The sequence below is a fragment of the Phocoena phocoena genome, chromosome 6, assembly GCF_963924675.1.
Source record: "Phocoena phocoena chromosome 6, mPhoPho1.1, whole genome shotgun sequence".
Classification (NCBI taxonomy): Eukaryota; Metazoa; Chordata; class Mammalia; order Artiodactyla; family Phocoenidae; genus Phocoena; species Phocoena phocoena.
In genome coordinates this window covers 26,096,945-26,115,771 of record NC_089224.1, presented here as the reverse complement: position 1 = coordinate 26,115,771, position 18,827 = coordinate 26,096,945, and the positions used below count along the sequence as shown (strand labels likewise).

The window sequence follows — 18,827 nt, the reverse complement described above, 5'->3', positions numbered from 1 at the left end:
CTTTCTTCTTTTCTTTCCAGCTTCCTTTGTGATTTGATCATTTTCTGTAATGGTACACTTTGTTTCTTTTATCTTTTATGTATAGGTATTTACTTTGTGATTACCATGAAGCTTACAATAAAAATATAGTTAAAACAGCCTATATACTTACCTTTACCAGTGAATTTTTTACTTTCTTGTGTTTTCATGAGGCAGGTACAGTGGTGATGAACTCCCTCAACTTTTGTTTGGGAATGTATTTATTTCTCCTTCATTGCCAGTTAAAGTAGTATTCTTGGGTCACCAGGGTTTTTCTTCAGCACTTGGAATATATCACTCCACTCTCTCCTGCCCCACAAGGTTTCTTCTGAGAAACCTGCTAAAAGCCTTTTTGCATATAAAACGAGGGGTTTTTTTTTCCCTCCTGCTGCTTTCAAAATTCTGTCTTTGATTTTTATAGCTTTATTATAACGTATCTTGGTAAAGCCTTCTTTAAGTTAAATCTATATGGGGACTTAAGATATTCATGTACCTGGACGTACATGATCTCTTCCTAAATTTGGGAATTTCTTAAAATAAGCTATCTGCACTTTCTTTCTCTCTCCTCTCCTGGGACTCCCACAATGCAAATATTACTTACTTGATGGAGCACCATAATTCATACAGGCTTTCTTTACTTTTTTTCATTCCTCTTTCTTTTTTCTTCTATGACTGGGTAATTTCAAATGACCCATCTTCAAGTTCACAGATTCTGTCTTCTGCTTGATCAAGTCTGCTGTTGATGCTCTCTACTGCATTTTTTTTTTTATTAATCTCATTCACTGTATTTCTTCAGCTCCAGAATTTCTGTTTTGGTCTTCTTATGATTTCTATTTCTCTGCTGAACTTCTCATTTTGTTTGTGTATTGTTTTCCTAATTTTGTTGTGTTGTCTACATGTGTTTTCTTGTAGCACACCAAGTTTCCTTAAAACAAGTTTGAATTCTATGACAATTCATAGATCTTCAATTCTTTGGGGTCAGTTACTAGAAAATTATTCTGTGCCTTTTGGTGGTGTCATATTTCCTTGCTTTTTCACGTTTCTTGTAACCTCGTGTTGATATCTGTGTATCTGAAGGAGCACTCATCTCTTCTAGACCTTACAAACTGATTTTGGTGGGGAAGACCTTCACATGCCAGTGGGTGCAGGGACACTGGCTGGGTGGGGTATAGTGATTACAGGTACAGGGCAGGCCCAGCAGTGTAGTCTCTGTGTGGTTCCATCTAGCTGAGGTGAGCACTAGCAAAGATGGCAGGGGTCCTCAACTGCAGGTGGCTGCAGTGGCTGTGGAGGCTGTTGGGATCTACAGTGGTAAAAGTTTCTGGACACCTCCTGATCTCTTTTTCTCCCATGGGGATTTTGTTGTTGAGGGGATACCTCTTGGCACTGGGCCCAGCTTGTGGGCACCCTCCTGGCAGTGGTAGCACTGGTGTTTGATGTATAGGTGCCGATGGCACAGAGACAAAGCAGAGGTCTGGAGTGCAGGCACTCACAGAGCAATGATGGCTCCAGGTTCTGGGGTGCTGGCTAGCGCACAATGGTGGTGGCTCTAGTGTCTCAGGTGCAGAAGTGTGGTAGCTTATGGTAGCTACCATGGAGCTGGTATCGGAAGCATGGGTGCAACAGCAATAGCCAGGCTTCTGGTGTCTGGGGTATGCACAGGGTTGGGGGAGGCAGCTGGCAGCCCTGGTCCCAGGGCAGCAAGAGAGAAGCTCCTTCCAGGGGAGGGGGAAATAAGGTGCAGCAGCAACTCCCTCCCTGGGCTGTTTTGTAGTGGTGATGGCTGTTGGTTACCTCAATGGTGAAAGCTCCCAATGGCCTCTGTGGAGTATACAACTGGGGCCCATGCCAGCTAACACTACAGGATCCTCTGCTGTGAAAGCTGTGGGGAGCCCACAGCTGCTATGGGGGCTGTTGAGGTCCTTAGCAGCAAAGGCTAATGGGGCCTCCATAGAGCAGGCCACTGGGGACCACAATGGCACTGGCAATGTGGCTGATACAGATACCTCAGCCTTCTTTGGTCCTTGCCATCTCCTGACATCTCATCTAAGCTCATCTCCCACAATCCCTTCTGTGCAGTTATTCTCCATTTTTGCTCCACTGTGTCCTTAACTGGACTCCTGAGCCATCCCACAGCTGCTTCCATTTATGGATCAATGTCCAATTGTTTTTATGGGAGGATGAATGCTGATATCTCCTACTTTGCAATCTTGCTGATGTCACTCCTCCCCCATTATCTTCTGAGGGAGGGTCTATTTCAATGTTTTTTTTAATCTGGGCAGAATTCTCCACTCCTCACATGAACCTTTTGTTCTCTTCCTTTTTTCTCAACAATTATCACCTCTTTTCCAACATTTGAGCAAGTCCACCATTCTCACTATCATAAACATGTTTCAGGTTTGACTATGTAGCATTCATCCCCTCCCTCATGCAGCAGCACTCTGAATTTCCTCTAGGGAACCACTGTCCAGGGATGTGCATGTAACTTGGGCACAGGTCAGTCTGTGCATTCCAGCCACCTGTCACATGACTGCTTTAGAGACAGATATTATTCCTAGTTCTGCATTGTGGAGTTAGGCCCAGAATTTCTGAATCCTTCTGAAAAGGGAGAACTCTCTTTCCTGACTATACTTGAATCTGGAAGTCTATACACTGAGCTGTTCCAGCAATCTTGCCACCACAAAGCATAAATGTGAGACGGTTTTTAATTACTGATTTAACTTTTTAATGTTTATAGCACTCTTCAGATTTTCTCTTTCTTCTTACATTTCTCCAGGACAACATCCATACCAGTTTTCATATTTATTGGCATGGAGTTATACAGAATGTACACTTATCTTTTTCTTAATGATTGTCAGATTGTAGCAATGTCCCTATTTTTCATTCCTGATATTGATTGTGCCTTCTCTCTTTCCTGCAGTCAGTATCACCAGGGGCTCACCAATTTTATTTGCCACTTCAAAGAACCAGCTTTAAGCTTTGTTGACACTCTATTCTATATTTATTTTATATTTCATTAATTCAGGCATTTATCTGTTTTATTTCTTCCTCTTAATTGCATTCAATTTTCTCTTCTCTTTCTAACTTTTTACAGTGGATATACTTTGAGTGTCGATTTTTAGCCTTGTTGCTTTTCTAGTATGGACATTTGAGGCAGCAAAGTTTCTGCAAAATATAGATTTAGCTGCAACCCACATGTTTTGATAAGTAATATTTTCATTTGCATGATTTTATATCATTATAATTCAGCATATTTTCTCAATTTCCACTATAATTTCTTTGCTTCATGAGATATTATAGATGCAATTCTTAACTGTCATACATGTGGAGACTTTAGGTATCTTCTTGTTTTCAAATTCTAGCTTACTGCCAACTGTAGTTAGAGAACATGCATTGAATAATTTTGATCCTTTTTAATTTGAGATTTGCTTTGTGCCCTGCATATGGCTGATTTTAAAATATTCTTTGTGGACTTGAAAAAATGTGCATTCTTCAGCTGTTGGGTGTCCTACATATAGAACAAGACTGCTAATTCTATTGCTGAAATCCTTTATATCCTTATTGGTTTTTGTCTTCCCATTCTAAAAGTTAAAACTCCCCTGATGATTATAGATTACTCTATTTTTTCATTTAGTTGTGTTAATTTTTACTTTATATATTTTGAGAATGTGTTATTAAAAGACATGCAAATATAGAATTACTTGATCTTCCTGGAAAGCTGAATCTTTCACCATTACTTTTTTGTCTTAAAATCTATTTGTCTGATATAAAAAGATCTACTCTATGGGACTTCCCTGGTGGTCCAGTGGTTAAGACTCTGCACTTCTACTGCAAGGGGCACGGGTTCGATCTCTGGTTGGGGAACTAAGATCCCACATGCCACACAGAGCAGCAAAAAAAAAAAAAAAAAAAAAAAAAAGAAGAAAAAGAAAAGAAAAGATCTATTCTAGCTTTCTTTAGGTTAGTATTAGCATGCTCTTTACTCTTCACCTTTTGTAGTCTTACACCTTAGTTTGTTATTCGTTTGTTCTCTTTCACATTTTGACAACCTTTGATATTTATTTCATTTACATTTAATTTAATTACTCATTTGTTGGGGTTAAAACTACCATCTTACTAATGACTTTCTATATTTTCATCATGTTCAATGTTGCTTTTTCTCTCCTTCTTTGCCTTTTGTTTTGTAAAAATTCTCCCCCATCCACCCACTCCCCATGAGTGTGAAAGTTATCTACTATTTTACAACTCTTACAAGGGTATTCTATAGACTACAATATACATTCTTGATTTCGACCCTCTTCCCCTACAGTGCAAGAACCCAGGAGTCCTATGAGTATAATTCCCTCCCCCTGATAAATATGCCCTTATTTTCATGTATTTTAACAAAACAAATATATTTCAAATCTCTTAAGACATTATGTTTTTATACAGTCGACATTCCTTTAGACCTGCCAATGTGTTTATAATTCCATTACTTTTATTCCTTCCTGTATTTCTGACCTTCCATCTGGGGTTTTGCCTAAAAATATCCCCCCTGGTATATCTTTGTTTGAAATATGCAGGTGATAAATCCCTTTAGTCTTCATTTCATATTATGTAGGACGATACCACCAGGTAGAGATTCAAGGTTTATGCTTATTTTCTTTAGCACTTTGAGGATAGCAGTATTCCTTGGTCTACTGGCAAACACTGTATCTAGTGAGATGGGAGCTGTCCAAACAAGTACCTGCTCTTTCCTCTAGCATCCTTTAAATTCTTTGGTCTGCCTTTGGTATTCAGTACTTTAACTATAATATATTTAAGTGTAGTTTTTCTCTCAGAGTTTGGAGGGCTTCTTGAATTTGTGTCTTAATGCCTTTCAATTCTCTGCATTACCTCCTAAAACTTGATTTTGTCTCATTCTTCTACTTTCTGGGACTCCAATTATATATGTTTAACTATCTCATAGTAACCCTTACATTCCTTAGCTCCTCTTTTGTTTTTCATCAGTTTTGATATCTTTATTCTACTTTAAGTATTTTCTTTTAAGTTACCTTTCAGTTTGCAAATTCTCTCTCCAGCAGTGTACAAACTATCCAGTGAGGTCTTAATCTTAACTACTGTAACTTTCAGCTCCAGAATTTCCATTTGAGTTTGTTTTTGAAGGGTGAATTTTTTGGTTTGGTTTTTTTGGTATACTTTCCAATTCTCTCCCAAAAGTTTCACTCTAGTCATTTATTTATTTTAACACTAAGTAAGCAGTTACCTGTCTGGTAACTCCACTATCTGGAGCCCCTGAGAGTTAGCTTTCTTTGTAACTGTTGTTTGGTTTTTAACCACTATGTTGAAGAATAATTGACATGCAATGAACTGTACATATTTATAGTGTAGAGTTTGTAAGTACTGACACAGGCATATAAGCAAAACTTTCACCACCATCAATATAATGTATATGTCCATCATTCTCCCAACTATTTCTTCATGAACCTTGTAATCTATACCTCCCTTCCTTTCCTACCACAACCTCATTCCCAGACAACCACTCATCTGTTTTCCATCCCTATAAATTAGTCTGCATTTTCTAGCCTTTTACATAAATGCAATCATGTAGCATGCATTATTTTTTTGTTTGGCATCTTTCACTGACGTATTCTGAGTATCACCCATACTATAATGAACATCAGTTGTTCATTCCTTTTTATTGCAGAGTAGTGTTATACGGTATGGATAAATCACAATATGTTTTTCTGTTCATGTGAGCTATTGCTACGTTCCAGCTATTATAAATAAAGCTGCTATGAACATGCTGTGTAAGTGTTTGTATGGACATCTGCTTTCATTTCTCTTGGATACGTACCAAGGAACAGAATAACTAGATCCTATGGCACTTATATGTTTATTTTTAAAAAACATTACCAAGTTGTTTTCCAAGGTTCTCCAGCTGTTTTCCATTTTATACAGTGTATAAGAGTTTCAATTCCCCCACATCCTCAGCAACACTCGGTCTTTTAAATTTTAGCTATTTTAATAGGTGTGTAGTGGTATCCTCTTGCGATTTTAATTTGCAGCTTCTTACTGAATAATTACCTTTTCATATACTTATTTGGCACCCACAAATCTTAGGTGAAGTGTCTGTTCAAATATTTTTGTTAGCTTGTTTATTTTCTTCTCACTGCATTTTGAGAGTTCCTCATATTATCTGGACACAAGTCCTTTATTGCATATATGGTTAACAAATATTTTCACCTAGTCTCTGGTTTCTCTTTTCATTCCCTTGCTGTTTCTCAAAGAGTAGACATTTTGAATTTGATTAATTTACCAATTTTTTTCTTTTGCAGATCATGCTTTGGTGCTATATCTAAGAAATCTCTATCTAACCCAAGGTCACACAAACATTCTCCTGTGTATCCTACTATAAGTTTCATTGTTTTCAGTTTTACATTTAGGTTTACATTCCATTTTGAGTTGATTTTTGTATATAGTGTTAAGTATGGATATTCATTTTTCACATATGAATGATCAATAGTCGTAAGACTGAAAAGATTGTCCTCTCTTCACTGAATGTCCTTTGAATGTTTATAAAAAATTAGGTGTCTCTATGTGTTTGGGTCTATTTCTGGACTCTATTTTATTCCATTGATCTATTTATCTGTATTTATACCAATACCACACAGTCTTGATCACTATGGTTTTATAATAATTCCTGAAATCAGCTAGTGTTAGCATTCCAATCTACTTCTCTTATTTCCAAATTCCAATGGCTTTTACATTTTCATAGGGTTGGCTTTTCAATTGCTAGAAAAAAAACTTCTGGGATTCTTGTGGCAGCTGCATAAAATTTATTGATTAACTGAGAAAGAATTAACTCTGTAACAATACTGTGTCTTCTGACCCATGAATAGGGTACTTCTTTAGGTCTTCTTTGGTTTCCACCCACATTGTTTTGTAGTTCTCACTGCACAGGTCTTACATATACCTTATCAGGTTTAACCCTATATAGTTCATATAGAGTTTGCTAACGATGTTTATAGCTGTTGAATTTTGTGAAATTCCTTTTCTGCATTTATTGAGATAATCTTATGCATTGTCTTTCCTAATTTCTCAATATGGTAAATTACATTTCTTTCCTATTTCCTATAGTTTTTTGGACATATGGAATACAGTTGTAGTAACTGTATTAATGTGCTTGTCTGCTAATCCTTACAACTGTGTCAGCTATGGGTTCATTAGAATGAGGAATTTTTCTCATATTGTCCTTCCTGCCTGGTAATTTTGATTGGATACCAGACAATGTAAAATTTGCCTTCTTGGGTGCTGTATGAATTTGTATTCCTAGAAACATTCTTTGTTGTGGGATGCAGTTAAGCTACTGTGGCTTGATATTTTCAGATCCTGTTCTTAAGTCTAGGGCTAATTATTCTCCACAACTGAGGCAAGGCCCTTTTCAGTACTCTACCCAATGTCCCTTGAATTATAAGTCCTTCCAGCTAACTGGTAGGAACAGACATTCTGGTCCATATGGGCTTTAGTACCATTCCCTCTAATCCTTTGGGGTGCTTCATTTCCTGGCATTGGCTAGTTTCCTCACATACATTACTCTGCAAAATAATCAAGGAGAATCCTCTGTCAATCCACAGACTTTTCTCTTTGTGCTGCTCTCTCCTCTCCAGAACTCCACCCAGCCAACTCTTGCCCTCGGGCTTTCTCAGACTCTCAGGTCAGTCTCCTCACCACAGGTAGTCTGCTGAGCTCTACCTGGGTCCCTCCCTCCATGCTCTGGGATGTGAAAACTTTCTCAGTGCAGTCAGCTGAAATGATCATAGATTTTTTCAGGGATCAATGTCCTTCACTGTCTTATGTTCAAAGTCTTAAAAAACATTCTTTCATATATTTTGCATGCTTTTTTAGTTGTTTTGAGGGAAAATAAATCCAGTGCCTATTATCCATCTTGGCCTAAAGTAGAAGTCTGAGGGTCTCTTTTATTGTCTGTTGTTGCTGCTGCTTTCCTTTCATGCTATCTTGCCTCATTATCAACATATATATTCAACATATATTTTTTTTTTCACTTTTTAAATTATCATACAGTAAAATGGAGTTTTTCTTTAGATGTAGAGTTCTGAGAACTTTAGCACCATATATCCATAGAATTATTACCATAATCAATACAGAACAATTCAGTCACCTCAAAACAATGTCATTGGTTTATCCCTTTATACTCACATTCTCCCCCTACCTCTGACTCCTTGCAAACACTGATCTGTTCTCTATCTATAGTTTTTTTGAGAATGTCATTATAAATGGGATTATACAGTATGTAGCCTTTTGAGACTAGCTTCTTTCACTCAGTAAGCCTTTGGGGTTCACTCATACTGTTGCATGTGTCAATAGTTGTTTCTTTTTCAAAGCACCATAGTTTGTTTTTCCATTCACCCACTGCAGGATATTTGGGTTGTTTCCAGTTTGGGCAATTAGGCAACTGAACTGCTATAAACACTTATATATGTGTTTACTGAACATGATTTTTTATTTCTCCTGGATAAATACTGAGGATTGAAATTGTTGTCATATACTAAGTATATCATCTTTTATTTTTAAAATGCCCAACTATTTTCCAGAATAGCTATACCATTTTGCATTCCCACTAACATGAGAGATCCAGTTGCTCCATATCCACACCAAAACTTAGTATTGTTAGCTTAGCCATTCTCACAAGTGCGTGGTGACCCTTCACTATGGCTTTTATTTGCATTTCCCTGGTAGTCAATGACATTAATTTTTTTTAATGTGCCTAACTGCTATCCTTATGTTCTCTTTAAGGAAGTTGTCTATTCAAGTCCACTGTCCATTTTTTAGTTGAGTTCTTTGTTTCCTTACTGATGAGTTTTGAGAATTCTTTATATATTTCAGGAACGAATACTATGCTGAATATGTAATTTGCAATTATTTTCTCCCAGTCTGCAGATTGTCTTTTCATTCTCTTAACAGTGGTTTTCACAGAGCAAAAGAGTTTTATTTTGATGATGTCTGATTTATCCATTTTCTTCTTTTATGGGTTATGCTTTTGGTGTTAGATCTAACGACTCCCTGGCTCAGGTCACAAAAGGTTTTCTCCGATGTTTTTTTCTAAAAGTTATAGTTTTACATTTTATATTTGGATATACAATGAAATTTGAGTTAATTATTATATAAGATGTCAGGCATAGGTCAAGGTTCAATTATTGCATATGTATAAGCAACTAGTCCAACACCATTTATTGAAAAGACTATCCTTTCTACATAGAATTGCTTTTGCATCTTTGTCAAAAAATCAAATGGCCGTATTTCTATGGATCTATTTCTGGGCTTTCTATTCTTTTCCACTTATCTATGTGCCAATCCCTTTGCCAATACTGAGCTTTCTGGATTACTGTAACATTAAAATAAGCCTTAATACTGAGTCGTGTGATGCCTCCAACTTCATTCTCCTTTTTCAAAACTGCTTTAGCTATTTAAATTACCTTTGTACTTCCATATAAATTTTAGAGTCAGACTGCCTATATCTGCAAAAATTATCCTGTTTGAATTTTTACTGGTATTGCATTAAATCTATATATCACTTTGGGAAGAACTGACATTTTTACTATGTTGAGTCTTCCAATCCATAAACATAGAATGTTTCTCCATTTATTTAGGTCATCTCTAATCCATTTCATCAATATTTTGTAGTTTTCACCATACAGATTCTGTATATGTTTTGTTACATTTATAGCTATTATCTTTTTTTTGAGTCACTGTAAATAGTATTCTTTCAAATTTTTAGTTTTTAATTGTTCACTGTCAGCATAGAAATATAGTTATGTTTGTTGTTGATTATATATCCTGTGATTTTGCTAAATCCTGTGTTCTAAGAGTTGTCTGTTGTTAAGAATGCTTGTGATTTTTTCCACATAAAATCATATTAGCTGCAGAGACAGTTTTATTTCTTCCTTTTCAATCCACATGCCTTTTATTTCTGTTTCTTGCCCATCTGGAATCTAAGATTTCTAGTGTGATGTTGAATAGGAATAGAGAGAGTGGACATCTATGCCTTGATCCCAATCTCTGGGAAAACACATTTAGCTTTTCACCACTAAATATGATGCTAGCTGTCAGTTTTCTGTAGATGCCCTTTATCAGGTTGAGGATGTTCCCTTTTATCACTAGTTTGCTGAGCATTTTTATCATAAATGGATGTTGTATTTTGTCACATTTTCTGTATCAACTGATATGATCATGTATCTTTCCCTTTGTAGAGAAAGGAAATTCCCATTGACATTATATGGTGAATTAATTGATTTTTGAATATTGCCTTCCCAGGATATACTCCACTTTGTTATGGCATATTACTTTTTTTATAAATTTCTAGATTTGACTTTTTGATATGTTATTGAGTGTTTTTTTCCCCCTCTATATCCCTGAAAGATTAGCATCTGTCACTCTTTTTTTGTACTGCCTTTGTGTGGTTTTGATATAAGGGTGACGCTCGCTTCATAAAATTATTTGAGAAGTGTTCCTTCCTCTTCCATTTTCTGGATGAGACTGTATAGAATTGGTGTTATTTCCTTTATTAAATGTTTGATAGAATTTACCAGTGAAACTATCTGGGCCTAGAAAATTCCTTTGGGAGATTTTTTGATGCAAATTCAATCTTGTTAATAGGAGTATTCAGGTTATCTATTCCACCTTGGATGAGTTTCAGTAGTTTGTGGCTTTCAGAATTAGTCTGTTTCATCTAAGTTGTCAAATTTATGTGTGCAGGTTTGTTCATAGTATTCCATGACTAGTATCCTTTTACGCAAGATCTGTAGTGGTCTCCTTTTTTATTCCTGATATTGGTATTTTGTGTCTTTTTCTTTGTCAGTCTTACAAGAAGTTAATCATTTTATTAATTCTTTTCAAAGAATCAGTTTTTGGTTTCATTGTTTTTATTATTGTTTTTGTCTCAAATTTCATTGATTTCTGCTCTTATCTTTATTTCCTTCCTTCTGCTTGCTTTCGATTTTGTTCTAGTTTTCCTAATTTCTCAAAATGAAAGCTTGGGATACTGATTTGAGATCTCTTTCTTCCTCTAACCATTTAGTGCTATAAATTTCCCTTTAATTACTGTTTTAGCTGCATCCCACATATTTTAATATGGCCCTTGCACTTTGCTGGGCACACAGCACCTGCTGGCAAAACATAAGCACAGGTAAAGCCAGGCTGAGGACAATGAGGTGATGTGGAGCAATACACAGGAGGCACACCTAATTATCAAGGAGGAAGGTTTGAGGGGTTCTGGCTGCTCATACCTTGGCTGGTGTCTGGCTGCAGGGAGCTCAGAGGAAGTGGGGGTGAAGATTCGGGGGCCTCTGCTGCTGGATGCTCAGCCACTGGACAGATGATAAACCACCTCTTCCCAGTGTGAAGGACTAAGAGGCAGGGCAAAAACAGCTGGTGAGAGTGAGCAGGTTTCTCCCAAGGCTGGCATGACCCCTCCCCACCAGCACCAGACCTGCCGTATGGGGATTTGGGGAACTCCTCTCACACCAGTGGGGAGGATGTGCAACCCACTCAGGGGGTCCTCACTGGCAGAGGCTCTCACAAGTCCCCCCAGCACAGGCTTATGTCCCAGGACACCTGTGGTGCATCACTGAAGGGGTAATGCTGGCTGGGGGACCAGCAGACAGCAGTGAGTCCACACAGTGCTCCATCCCAACCCAGACCAGATATGGCTTCTCAGACAGGGCAGCTGTCCCCCGATGGGGGCACGCTCACCACACACTCCAGAACCCCCCCGCCGTGTGGTAGTCAAAACCCCTTACAATATGCTCATTGTGGGGCTCTTATCAAATGCCTGCTGGAAGGCAGAGAAGGGACAATGACAGATATGCCTCCTCCAAATGCATGTCTGATTGGCAGGTGTAGGCTTGAAAGGAGACATACCATTTTGCTGATACACCGGGGCATTCGCTTGGGGTTGGCGACTCTCCTGAAGGAGGTAAAGGATCAGAACTCAGCAGACTGCGTGGAACAAGAACTTCCTTCAGAGCACAGCACTGCCTCAAATCATCTGAGGGGCCTCAGGAGCTCGGACATTTCTAACTGAACTGAAGGCGCCCACCCTCCCAGCCACCTCACCCAACACTGCATGGCCTACAGACTCCTCCAGCAGGCGACATCACAGTGTTGTACTCACAGAGCCTGGAGTTGGGGGATAAGCAGGCCCAGACCCTCCTGGGACCTCTTACCCGGGACTTACCTCCCCAGAACCCAGGCCACAGGTGCTGAGGTGCGGCGGGCTCACCCCAGGGTCAGAGCCACGGTCCACATCCGTGTCCTCACTGAGCATGTCCTCTGCCTTGTCCATGACGTCCTTCATCTGCTCAATGAATGTCTCCCGCTCAGCCTGCAGGATGAAGTCGTGATCTACCTGCAACAGCACATGCAACCCTGCTGGTGGGGATGTACCTCGGGCCACTGGCCACACTGGGTCTTCACTGATTGATTTGCTTGACTTCTACTCTGGACTAAGCCCAAGAGGGGAGACACAGCCAGGAAGCCCAGTTCCCAACATCAGGGCTGCACGGTTTAGCAAGAGAAGCCACAGCTTGAGAAGCAGGCCCTCCAGGTGATGGGCCAGTGCTGCCCACAAAAGGCAGCCACCTGCAGAGGCGGGAGGACAGGTAAGGCTGGCAACCAATATTCTCTTCAGTGGGGTTGGCAGGCATGCGCCCATAGGACACAGGGAGACAGCCTCACAGTCAGTCCCAGGGGAAGGGCCACTGACTCATCTGACCAGGCAGGACACCTAGCCTCACCATGTAGGTAGCAATCTCGTCAGGTGCATCCCCATCCAGGTCGAACTTGAACGTCACCATCTTGTGGTTGTGTGTCTCCAGCTGGCACTCCACCATCTTGTCACCTGTGTTGCACACCTACAGGACACTCAGGCAGTGAGACCAGGGAGGAGACCGTGACTAGCCAGCCCTGTCTTGCCGGCCCGTTCTGCCTGGCTACTCACATTCAGGATGGTCAGCCGGGGCCGGCTGGCTCTCTCCTGGCGGGAGCGTGCACGCGTGGACCTGCGGTGATGTTTCCGAGCGGCCTTGCCTTCCAGCTTCCCCCCACCAAATGCACCTTCACAGCTGTCACTCATCTCTCTTCCAGAAGTGACGTCAGAACCTCCGTAGCTACACAAAAACCAAGAATGTTACAGTACCCAAGGGAAGGGCCTGCAAGCCTGCCTCACGTGGAAACTTGGCTTTTCGGGAAACAGCCAGAAGCTTTACTGTCTGGGTGTGCTCACCTGGAAAACCTAGAGAGTCTAAAGCTGGCCATGCCCAGGAGAGAGACCCCTGAGCCTGCTGCCCTTCTCCCCCTGTAACATCTGTCCTAGGCAGTGTTGGAGTCGTAGAGAACACATGGCCTTTCTGACCCAGGACCTAGGTCCTCTCGGCTCCTGGCCTGTGAATCAAGCTTATTCGGCTTACAGTAAATGTCAGGATTAAGACACAATCCTCCCCCGTGCCTCGGTTCCCCCATCTGTTCAACAGCAAGGGGAACACGCCAACCAGATGGAGCTGTTGTAGGATTTGAGGAGACTTTGCGGAACACCAAGTTTGGTGCTGGCATTACCAGAAGGGTGGGACACATGGTCACTTCCTGTAACCAGTTCCCTCCCCAAATGCAACATTCTCCGTGCTTGAGGTGCTGGGAGACCCAGGATGTGGGCTGGACTCTGCTCTGCCCTCCAGGCCTCCCCACGGTCCCCAGACCTGCTGACTCTCTGTCCGCAGCCTCTCCCTTCTAGAAGGTCCTCGGCATTGCAGACCAGCACAAGGACCCAGAACACAACTGGGAGTATCTGACTACCAAATTTCAACAAGCACTGACAAAGACCCCAGAGGAGCTACCTGAAGCTCCACCACGTCAGACTTGGAAGTGAGCAACATTGTTAGAAGCCCTGACACATGAGGGCAAAGTGTGCTATTACCTCTCACAGCTCTGAGGGAGGCTCGGCTGCTTGTCCTGCGAGGCCTGCTCCTGAAATAAAACCATGGAAAGGAGGACAGGTCACATCCATTCCCCCGCGACACAGACGCATCAGTCTGCTGTCTCCCCACCTCCACAGCCCAGCCCGCCACCCGCTTCCTTCTGACTGCAGCAAGCAAACCACGCAGGGTGGCAGGAGTGAGGGGTTTTATGTTAACGCTTGGAGCCAAGCAGATTTCTAAAAGCTGGGGCCACCCCCTTCCCAAACACGCTAACCCACTTTGATCATCCCCATGAGGGAGCACATGGCCCAGGAAGAATTGTCACAGGCCTTCCCATCGCCTCCAAAGAAAAGCACTCTGAATCCATGTGTAAAAATCACGGTCTCCAGCTGGATGTGTGATTAAAGAAAGTGTGACATCCAGGGACAGCAGAGGAAGATAAGAACAGCACCCATGGTGTCCCTGAGCACATGCTTCCACCTTCCCAAGGGCACTCCCGACTTCTAGGGCTGAGACCCAAGGTCATGGCACAGGAGGGCTGCCGTGGTGCTGGGATCAGGGTGACGGAATGGGGGCTGAGCCCCAAGTGGGGGGCCACACACCTCCGGGGGCAGCTCCACTGTCAGCTGAACGGCTGGGCAGGGACCAGTGACCCCAGGCCCGCTGGGCAGTGGCAGGTTAGCAGGTGGCAGGAGCGCAGTGGTCTGGACAGGCAAGCTCTGAGCAGCCGCCATCACTGTGGGAGCCAGGGAGCCGGGGAGCTGAGGCAGGAGCTCAGGGGCAGTAGGCGGCAGCACTTCTGGCAGAGGTGGGGAGAGAACGGCAGCTGGCGCGGGCACTGTGGGGACCTGGGTGGTGACATCCACGGCATATGGAGGCGGGTGGCCAAGCAGGATCTGGGGGCACAGAGGACAGGGATGCAAATTGGGGTGCAGGCCATTGCATTTCCTGAGGCTCCCGGACCAAAGCAGGCACTTCCACCATCCAGGCAGGTGAGCAGGAAATGCAGACATCCCTCTCCATCCACCCACACCCCACAGACAAATCCAGGAATGTTTGTATGCAGATTTAATGAAACAAACAAGAGCAGACACTCTCATGTCCCCATCTGTATAAAATCAAACCTAAAACTGCACTTCATCTCTGAACTCCTAGCTGAGTCAGGCTGAGAAGCTGTAAGTATGGCATACACTTAGCACCTGTCTGGGCTCCGTTGCCACCACCCTACAGGGCCAGGCCACCACACTACTCCATCCAAGCCTCCTGTCAGGTCAAAACCCACATTCCGGGGCTTCCCTGGTGGCGCAGTGGTTGAGAATCCGCCTGCCGATGCAGGGGACGTGGGTTCGTGCCCCGGTGCGGGAAGATCCCACATGCCACGGAGCGGCTGGGCCCGTGAGCCATGGCCGCTGAGCCTGCGCATCCGGAGCCTGTGCTCCGCAACGGGAGAGGCCACAACAGTGAGCGGCCCGCGTACCGCAAAAAACAAACAAACAAACAAATCCTGCATTTCAATCCCAGCCATGGCAAGAGGGACTGTGGACCTATGCCTTCCATGGGGTGACTCAGGAGCTGGACCAGATCCCCTACTGTTCCCTCTTGAAAAGCTCTCATGGGGGAAGGCTAAGATAGGCTAAGGGCTCCAGTTCGGGGTTGAGGTTGGGAATGGGAATGACCCGCCACTGGGCCTGCTGGTATGAGACCAATAAGACACGTGGTACGTGGGGTAAGATGCGAAAGCCACAGCCTAGCCGAGGAGCCCTCTCTCCTGGAAAGACACCCCAGCTGGTGCATTCAGAGGAGTCTCTTCCCTCAGCACAGGGAAGTCTCTGGGCGGCCAGACAAGCTCATCAATAAACTCCAGACCCTCTGCCAGCTGGACCACAGAGAGGCCACCAGGCCTGGCCAGTGACCTCTAAGCACCCAGCACCTTCTCCAGCCACTGGCTGAGCCAACAACCCAGTGCCAACAGTGTGCCAGGCCAGCATGTGGCGTAAGGCACGGGCCCAGCAATGACACCACAGACCCCCAGGCCTCCACTCGGCCCTTGGCTTTCCCCAAATGGCCCTGACCCGAGTCAGTGTTACTCCAAGTAACAGACCAGGGAGGTGCCTGCTCAGTCAAGGCACTGGACTGATGCACCTCCTCACACTGGTTTTCAAACAAACACCAGCCTACTGGTCAATGAAAATCGTCCCTTCCTTCTCCGAGTACAAATCCCTTCTTCCGCACCATCGGCGGAAAGGCCGCCGGGTACACAGGCTGGGCAGGGAGCTGGGCCACAGTGGGGTGAATGGACAGGGCAGCCACACCCTGTGGACAGAAACATCCAGGAGAATCTGTGCATACTTATGACATAGTGCCTTACTCTAGAATGGATTCAGTACAAAATGAGCTAGGGGGACACCTGGCCCCTTAACACTTCCAGGATGACTCTTCATGACCAAATCAAAAGGGCAGGAGCCTGAGCTCAAACGGCAAAGGACACGCCCAACAGGCACAAAGCTGTTGAGGCTTAGAGCCAGGGTGGGGCCAGGTGGGAGGGCGCCCAGGTAAGAGGCTCCCTTACTTGGTGCCTTACAGGTGGGGGGATGCCCAGATGAGAGCCTCCCCAAGGTGAGAGCCCCCCACAAGGTGAGAGCCCCATGCCAGCTCCTCTCCTCATGTGAGGGTGGATAACTGCCCTGGAACTCCAAAACACGCGTGGGCTGCGCAGGTGTGTGGAGCCACGGGGAGGTCCACCCAGCCAGCAGGGTACGTGTCCCTGTATCCCTTCACTGTCAGCCCAACAAGCTGCCCATGGTCCCCACCTGATTCTGAGACATCATCCTTGTCTGCCATGACTGCCTTGGAACCAATAACCCATGGACACCCAGCACTGCCTAGTCCACAACCAACAGATCCCGTCTGAACACCATCTGCCTCAGTTCCCAGTTGCTGAGATGGGGGTTACCCGCCTACTTTACTTTGACAGGCAACAAGACAGGCAGCGTGAGCCTCTCCAGCGTCCACGGAGCGGATGACACAGCTGCACTGAGACTGCCAACCCTATCCAGGTGAAGGCAGGGGCCACAATGCCCAGTGGCCAGGGGCCGGGAGCCCCCCACCACAAGCAGCTGCTACTGACACTTGGGAAGGAACCAAGAGTGGAGCTTCTAGCCACCCCAATCCCCAAGGCTCCTAACACGTGCTGGGAGGCGAGAGGAGGCAGCAGACACCCCCCATGCTGGATGAGACGCTGCAGCCATGGGACAGAGCTGCCTGCTTGTCCATTCCCACTCTGCTACCGGGGTCAAGGTGCTGAGAAGGAGCAGAGGTCCATGAACTCCTCATGTGCTAAGGGGTCTCCCAGTGCCTAGAGCGTGGGCCCTGGCCAGCAGGTGGGTTACCTGACTCCCAGCACCGGCGGCCGGAGCAGCCTGCTCGGCAAGGCGGGCAACACTTGGCTTGTGGGGTTGTGGCAGCATGGGGGGTGCCGGGTGGGGAGGGGCAGCCCGCACATTCTGCGCTGCATGGAGGGGAGAAGGCGGGACGTCGCTGGGCACCATCTGCGGAAAGGCCGCCGGGTACACAGGCTGGGCAGGGAGCTGGGCCACAGTGGGGTGAATGGACAGGGCAGCCACACCCTGCGGAGCCACAGCCAGCAGAGGGATGCCAGTAGCAGTGGCCGCCACGCTTGGCACGATGGTCTGGCATGGCACGGCCAGTGGTGCCCCTGTAGGGTGGGGCAGCTTGACTGTCTGCAGAGGCAGGGCCGGTGACGTGGGCAGGGGAGCAGTGGTGGCACTGAGTGGGAGGCTTGGCAAGATGACAGCCGGAGAGAAATACTGAGAGGGGGGAGGCACGGCGGGCCCACTGGTGGCTGGCAGGTCAGGAAGGGCTGCAGGGAGGCTGTCGACTGTGGCCAGTGGAGCGATGGGGGGGACAACAGGAAGTGGAGGCATCTGAAAGAGAACAAGCATGTCAGCCCCACCAAGACTTGGCCGTGCCTGCAGCACATCTGTACTGGGTGAGAGGATCCACGTCACCCACAGCTTCTGCCCCTAACACACTTTTGTGTAGCTTCTATGGAAGGGAACAAAAACAAACCCAATTTAAATGGAACCAAGTGTATGATACCACCAAACAGAAGGAAAGGCAGGAGGCCTCAAAAGGGTGTGGGGTGCAGACATGACCTTCAAGACAGCCCCGCCTTCAGCACCACCTCAAAGGGGCTCAGGCTGGGCCACTCTGAGGCTACTGCTAGGTGACTGCAAGGACATCAGGGGTTATAACAGTGACCATCAGATTCACAGCTTTGGCATGTTCTCATTCAGAAAGACCAGGACTGCCAGAGCTACCGGGACTGGCCCCAAACATCTGAAATTACTTTGCCTGATTCCCTCCAATCTGTATAAATTCACACTGAGACCAAATTCTTCAACAGGTTATCTCAAGAAAAGCATATCTTCCAGCCCCTCCTTGCTGGCCGAATGCCCCTGTGCCATGCATCCTGGGAGAGAGCAGCATCTCACAACAGCAGAGCTCTGGAACCTTCAGTGTCTGCTCTTCCATCCTGGAGACATCCCGTGGCTCTAGCACTTCAAACATTTCAGCAGATTCTCTGACAGTTCTCTCTAAAATAAAGCTTTTCTGGTTGCGGGCACATGAGCATTGCATAATATGTGCTTTTGTGTAATTATAAGACAGCGAAAATATGCAAACTGACCTCTGTGTATTTGAAAAGCAACTAAATGCCCCGACCACCGGGAGCAAAGTGGTGGGTTAACTAGATGATGAAAGTGACTCCAGTGCAGGAGTAATGAGGACAAGGCTGGTGACAGGCAACTGCTGACATGA

At 44.8% G+C, this 18,827-nt stretch overlaps 1 protein-coding gene across 1 annotated transcript in view; it reads right to left on the bottom strand.

The window, feature by feature from the left end:
* Positions 1 to 18,827, bottom strand: part of WNK2 (WNK lysine deficient protein kinase 2) — a 164,556-nt gene that overhangs the window by 72,076 nt on the left and 73,653 nt on the right. Inside the window, exons 11-18 of the mRNA XM_065878923.1 lie at positions 17,378 to 17,932; positions 14,591 to 14,884; positions 13,988 to 14,037; positions 13,016 to 13,184; positions 12,813 to 12,929; positions 12,254 to 12,424; positions 11,938 to 11,983; positions 11,304 to 11,423 (exon numbers count right to left, since the gene is read on the bottom strand). Of these exons, the coding sequence (XP_065734995.1) occupies positions 11,304 to 11,423; positions 11,938 to 11,983; positions 12,254 to 12,424; positions 12,813 to 12,929; positions 13,016 to 13,184; positions 13,988 to 14,037; positions 14,591 to 14,884; positions 17,378 to 17,932 (1,522 nt within the window). The remainder of the gene's footprint in view (positions 1 to 11,303; positions 11,424 to 11,937; positions 11,984 to 12,253; positions 12,425 to 12,812; positions 12,930 to 13,015; positions 13,185 to 13,987; positions 14,038 to 14,590; positions 14,885 to 17,377; positions 17,933 to 18,827) is intronic.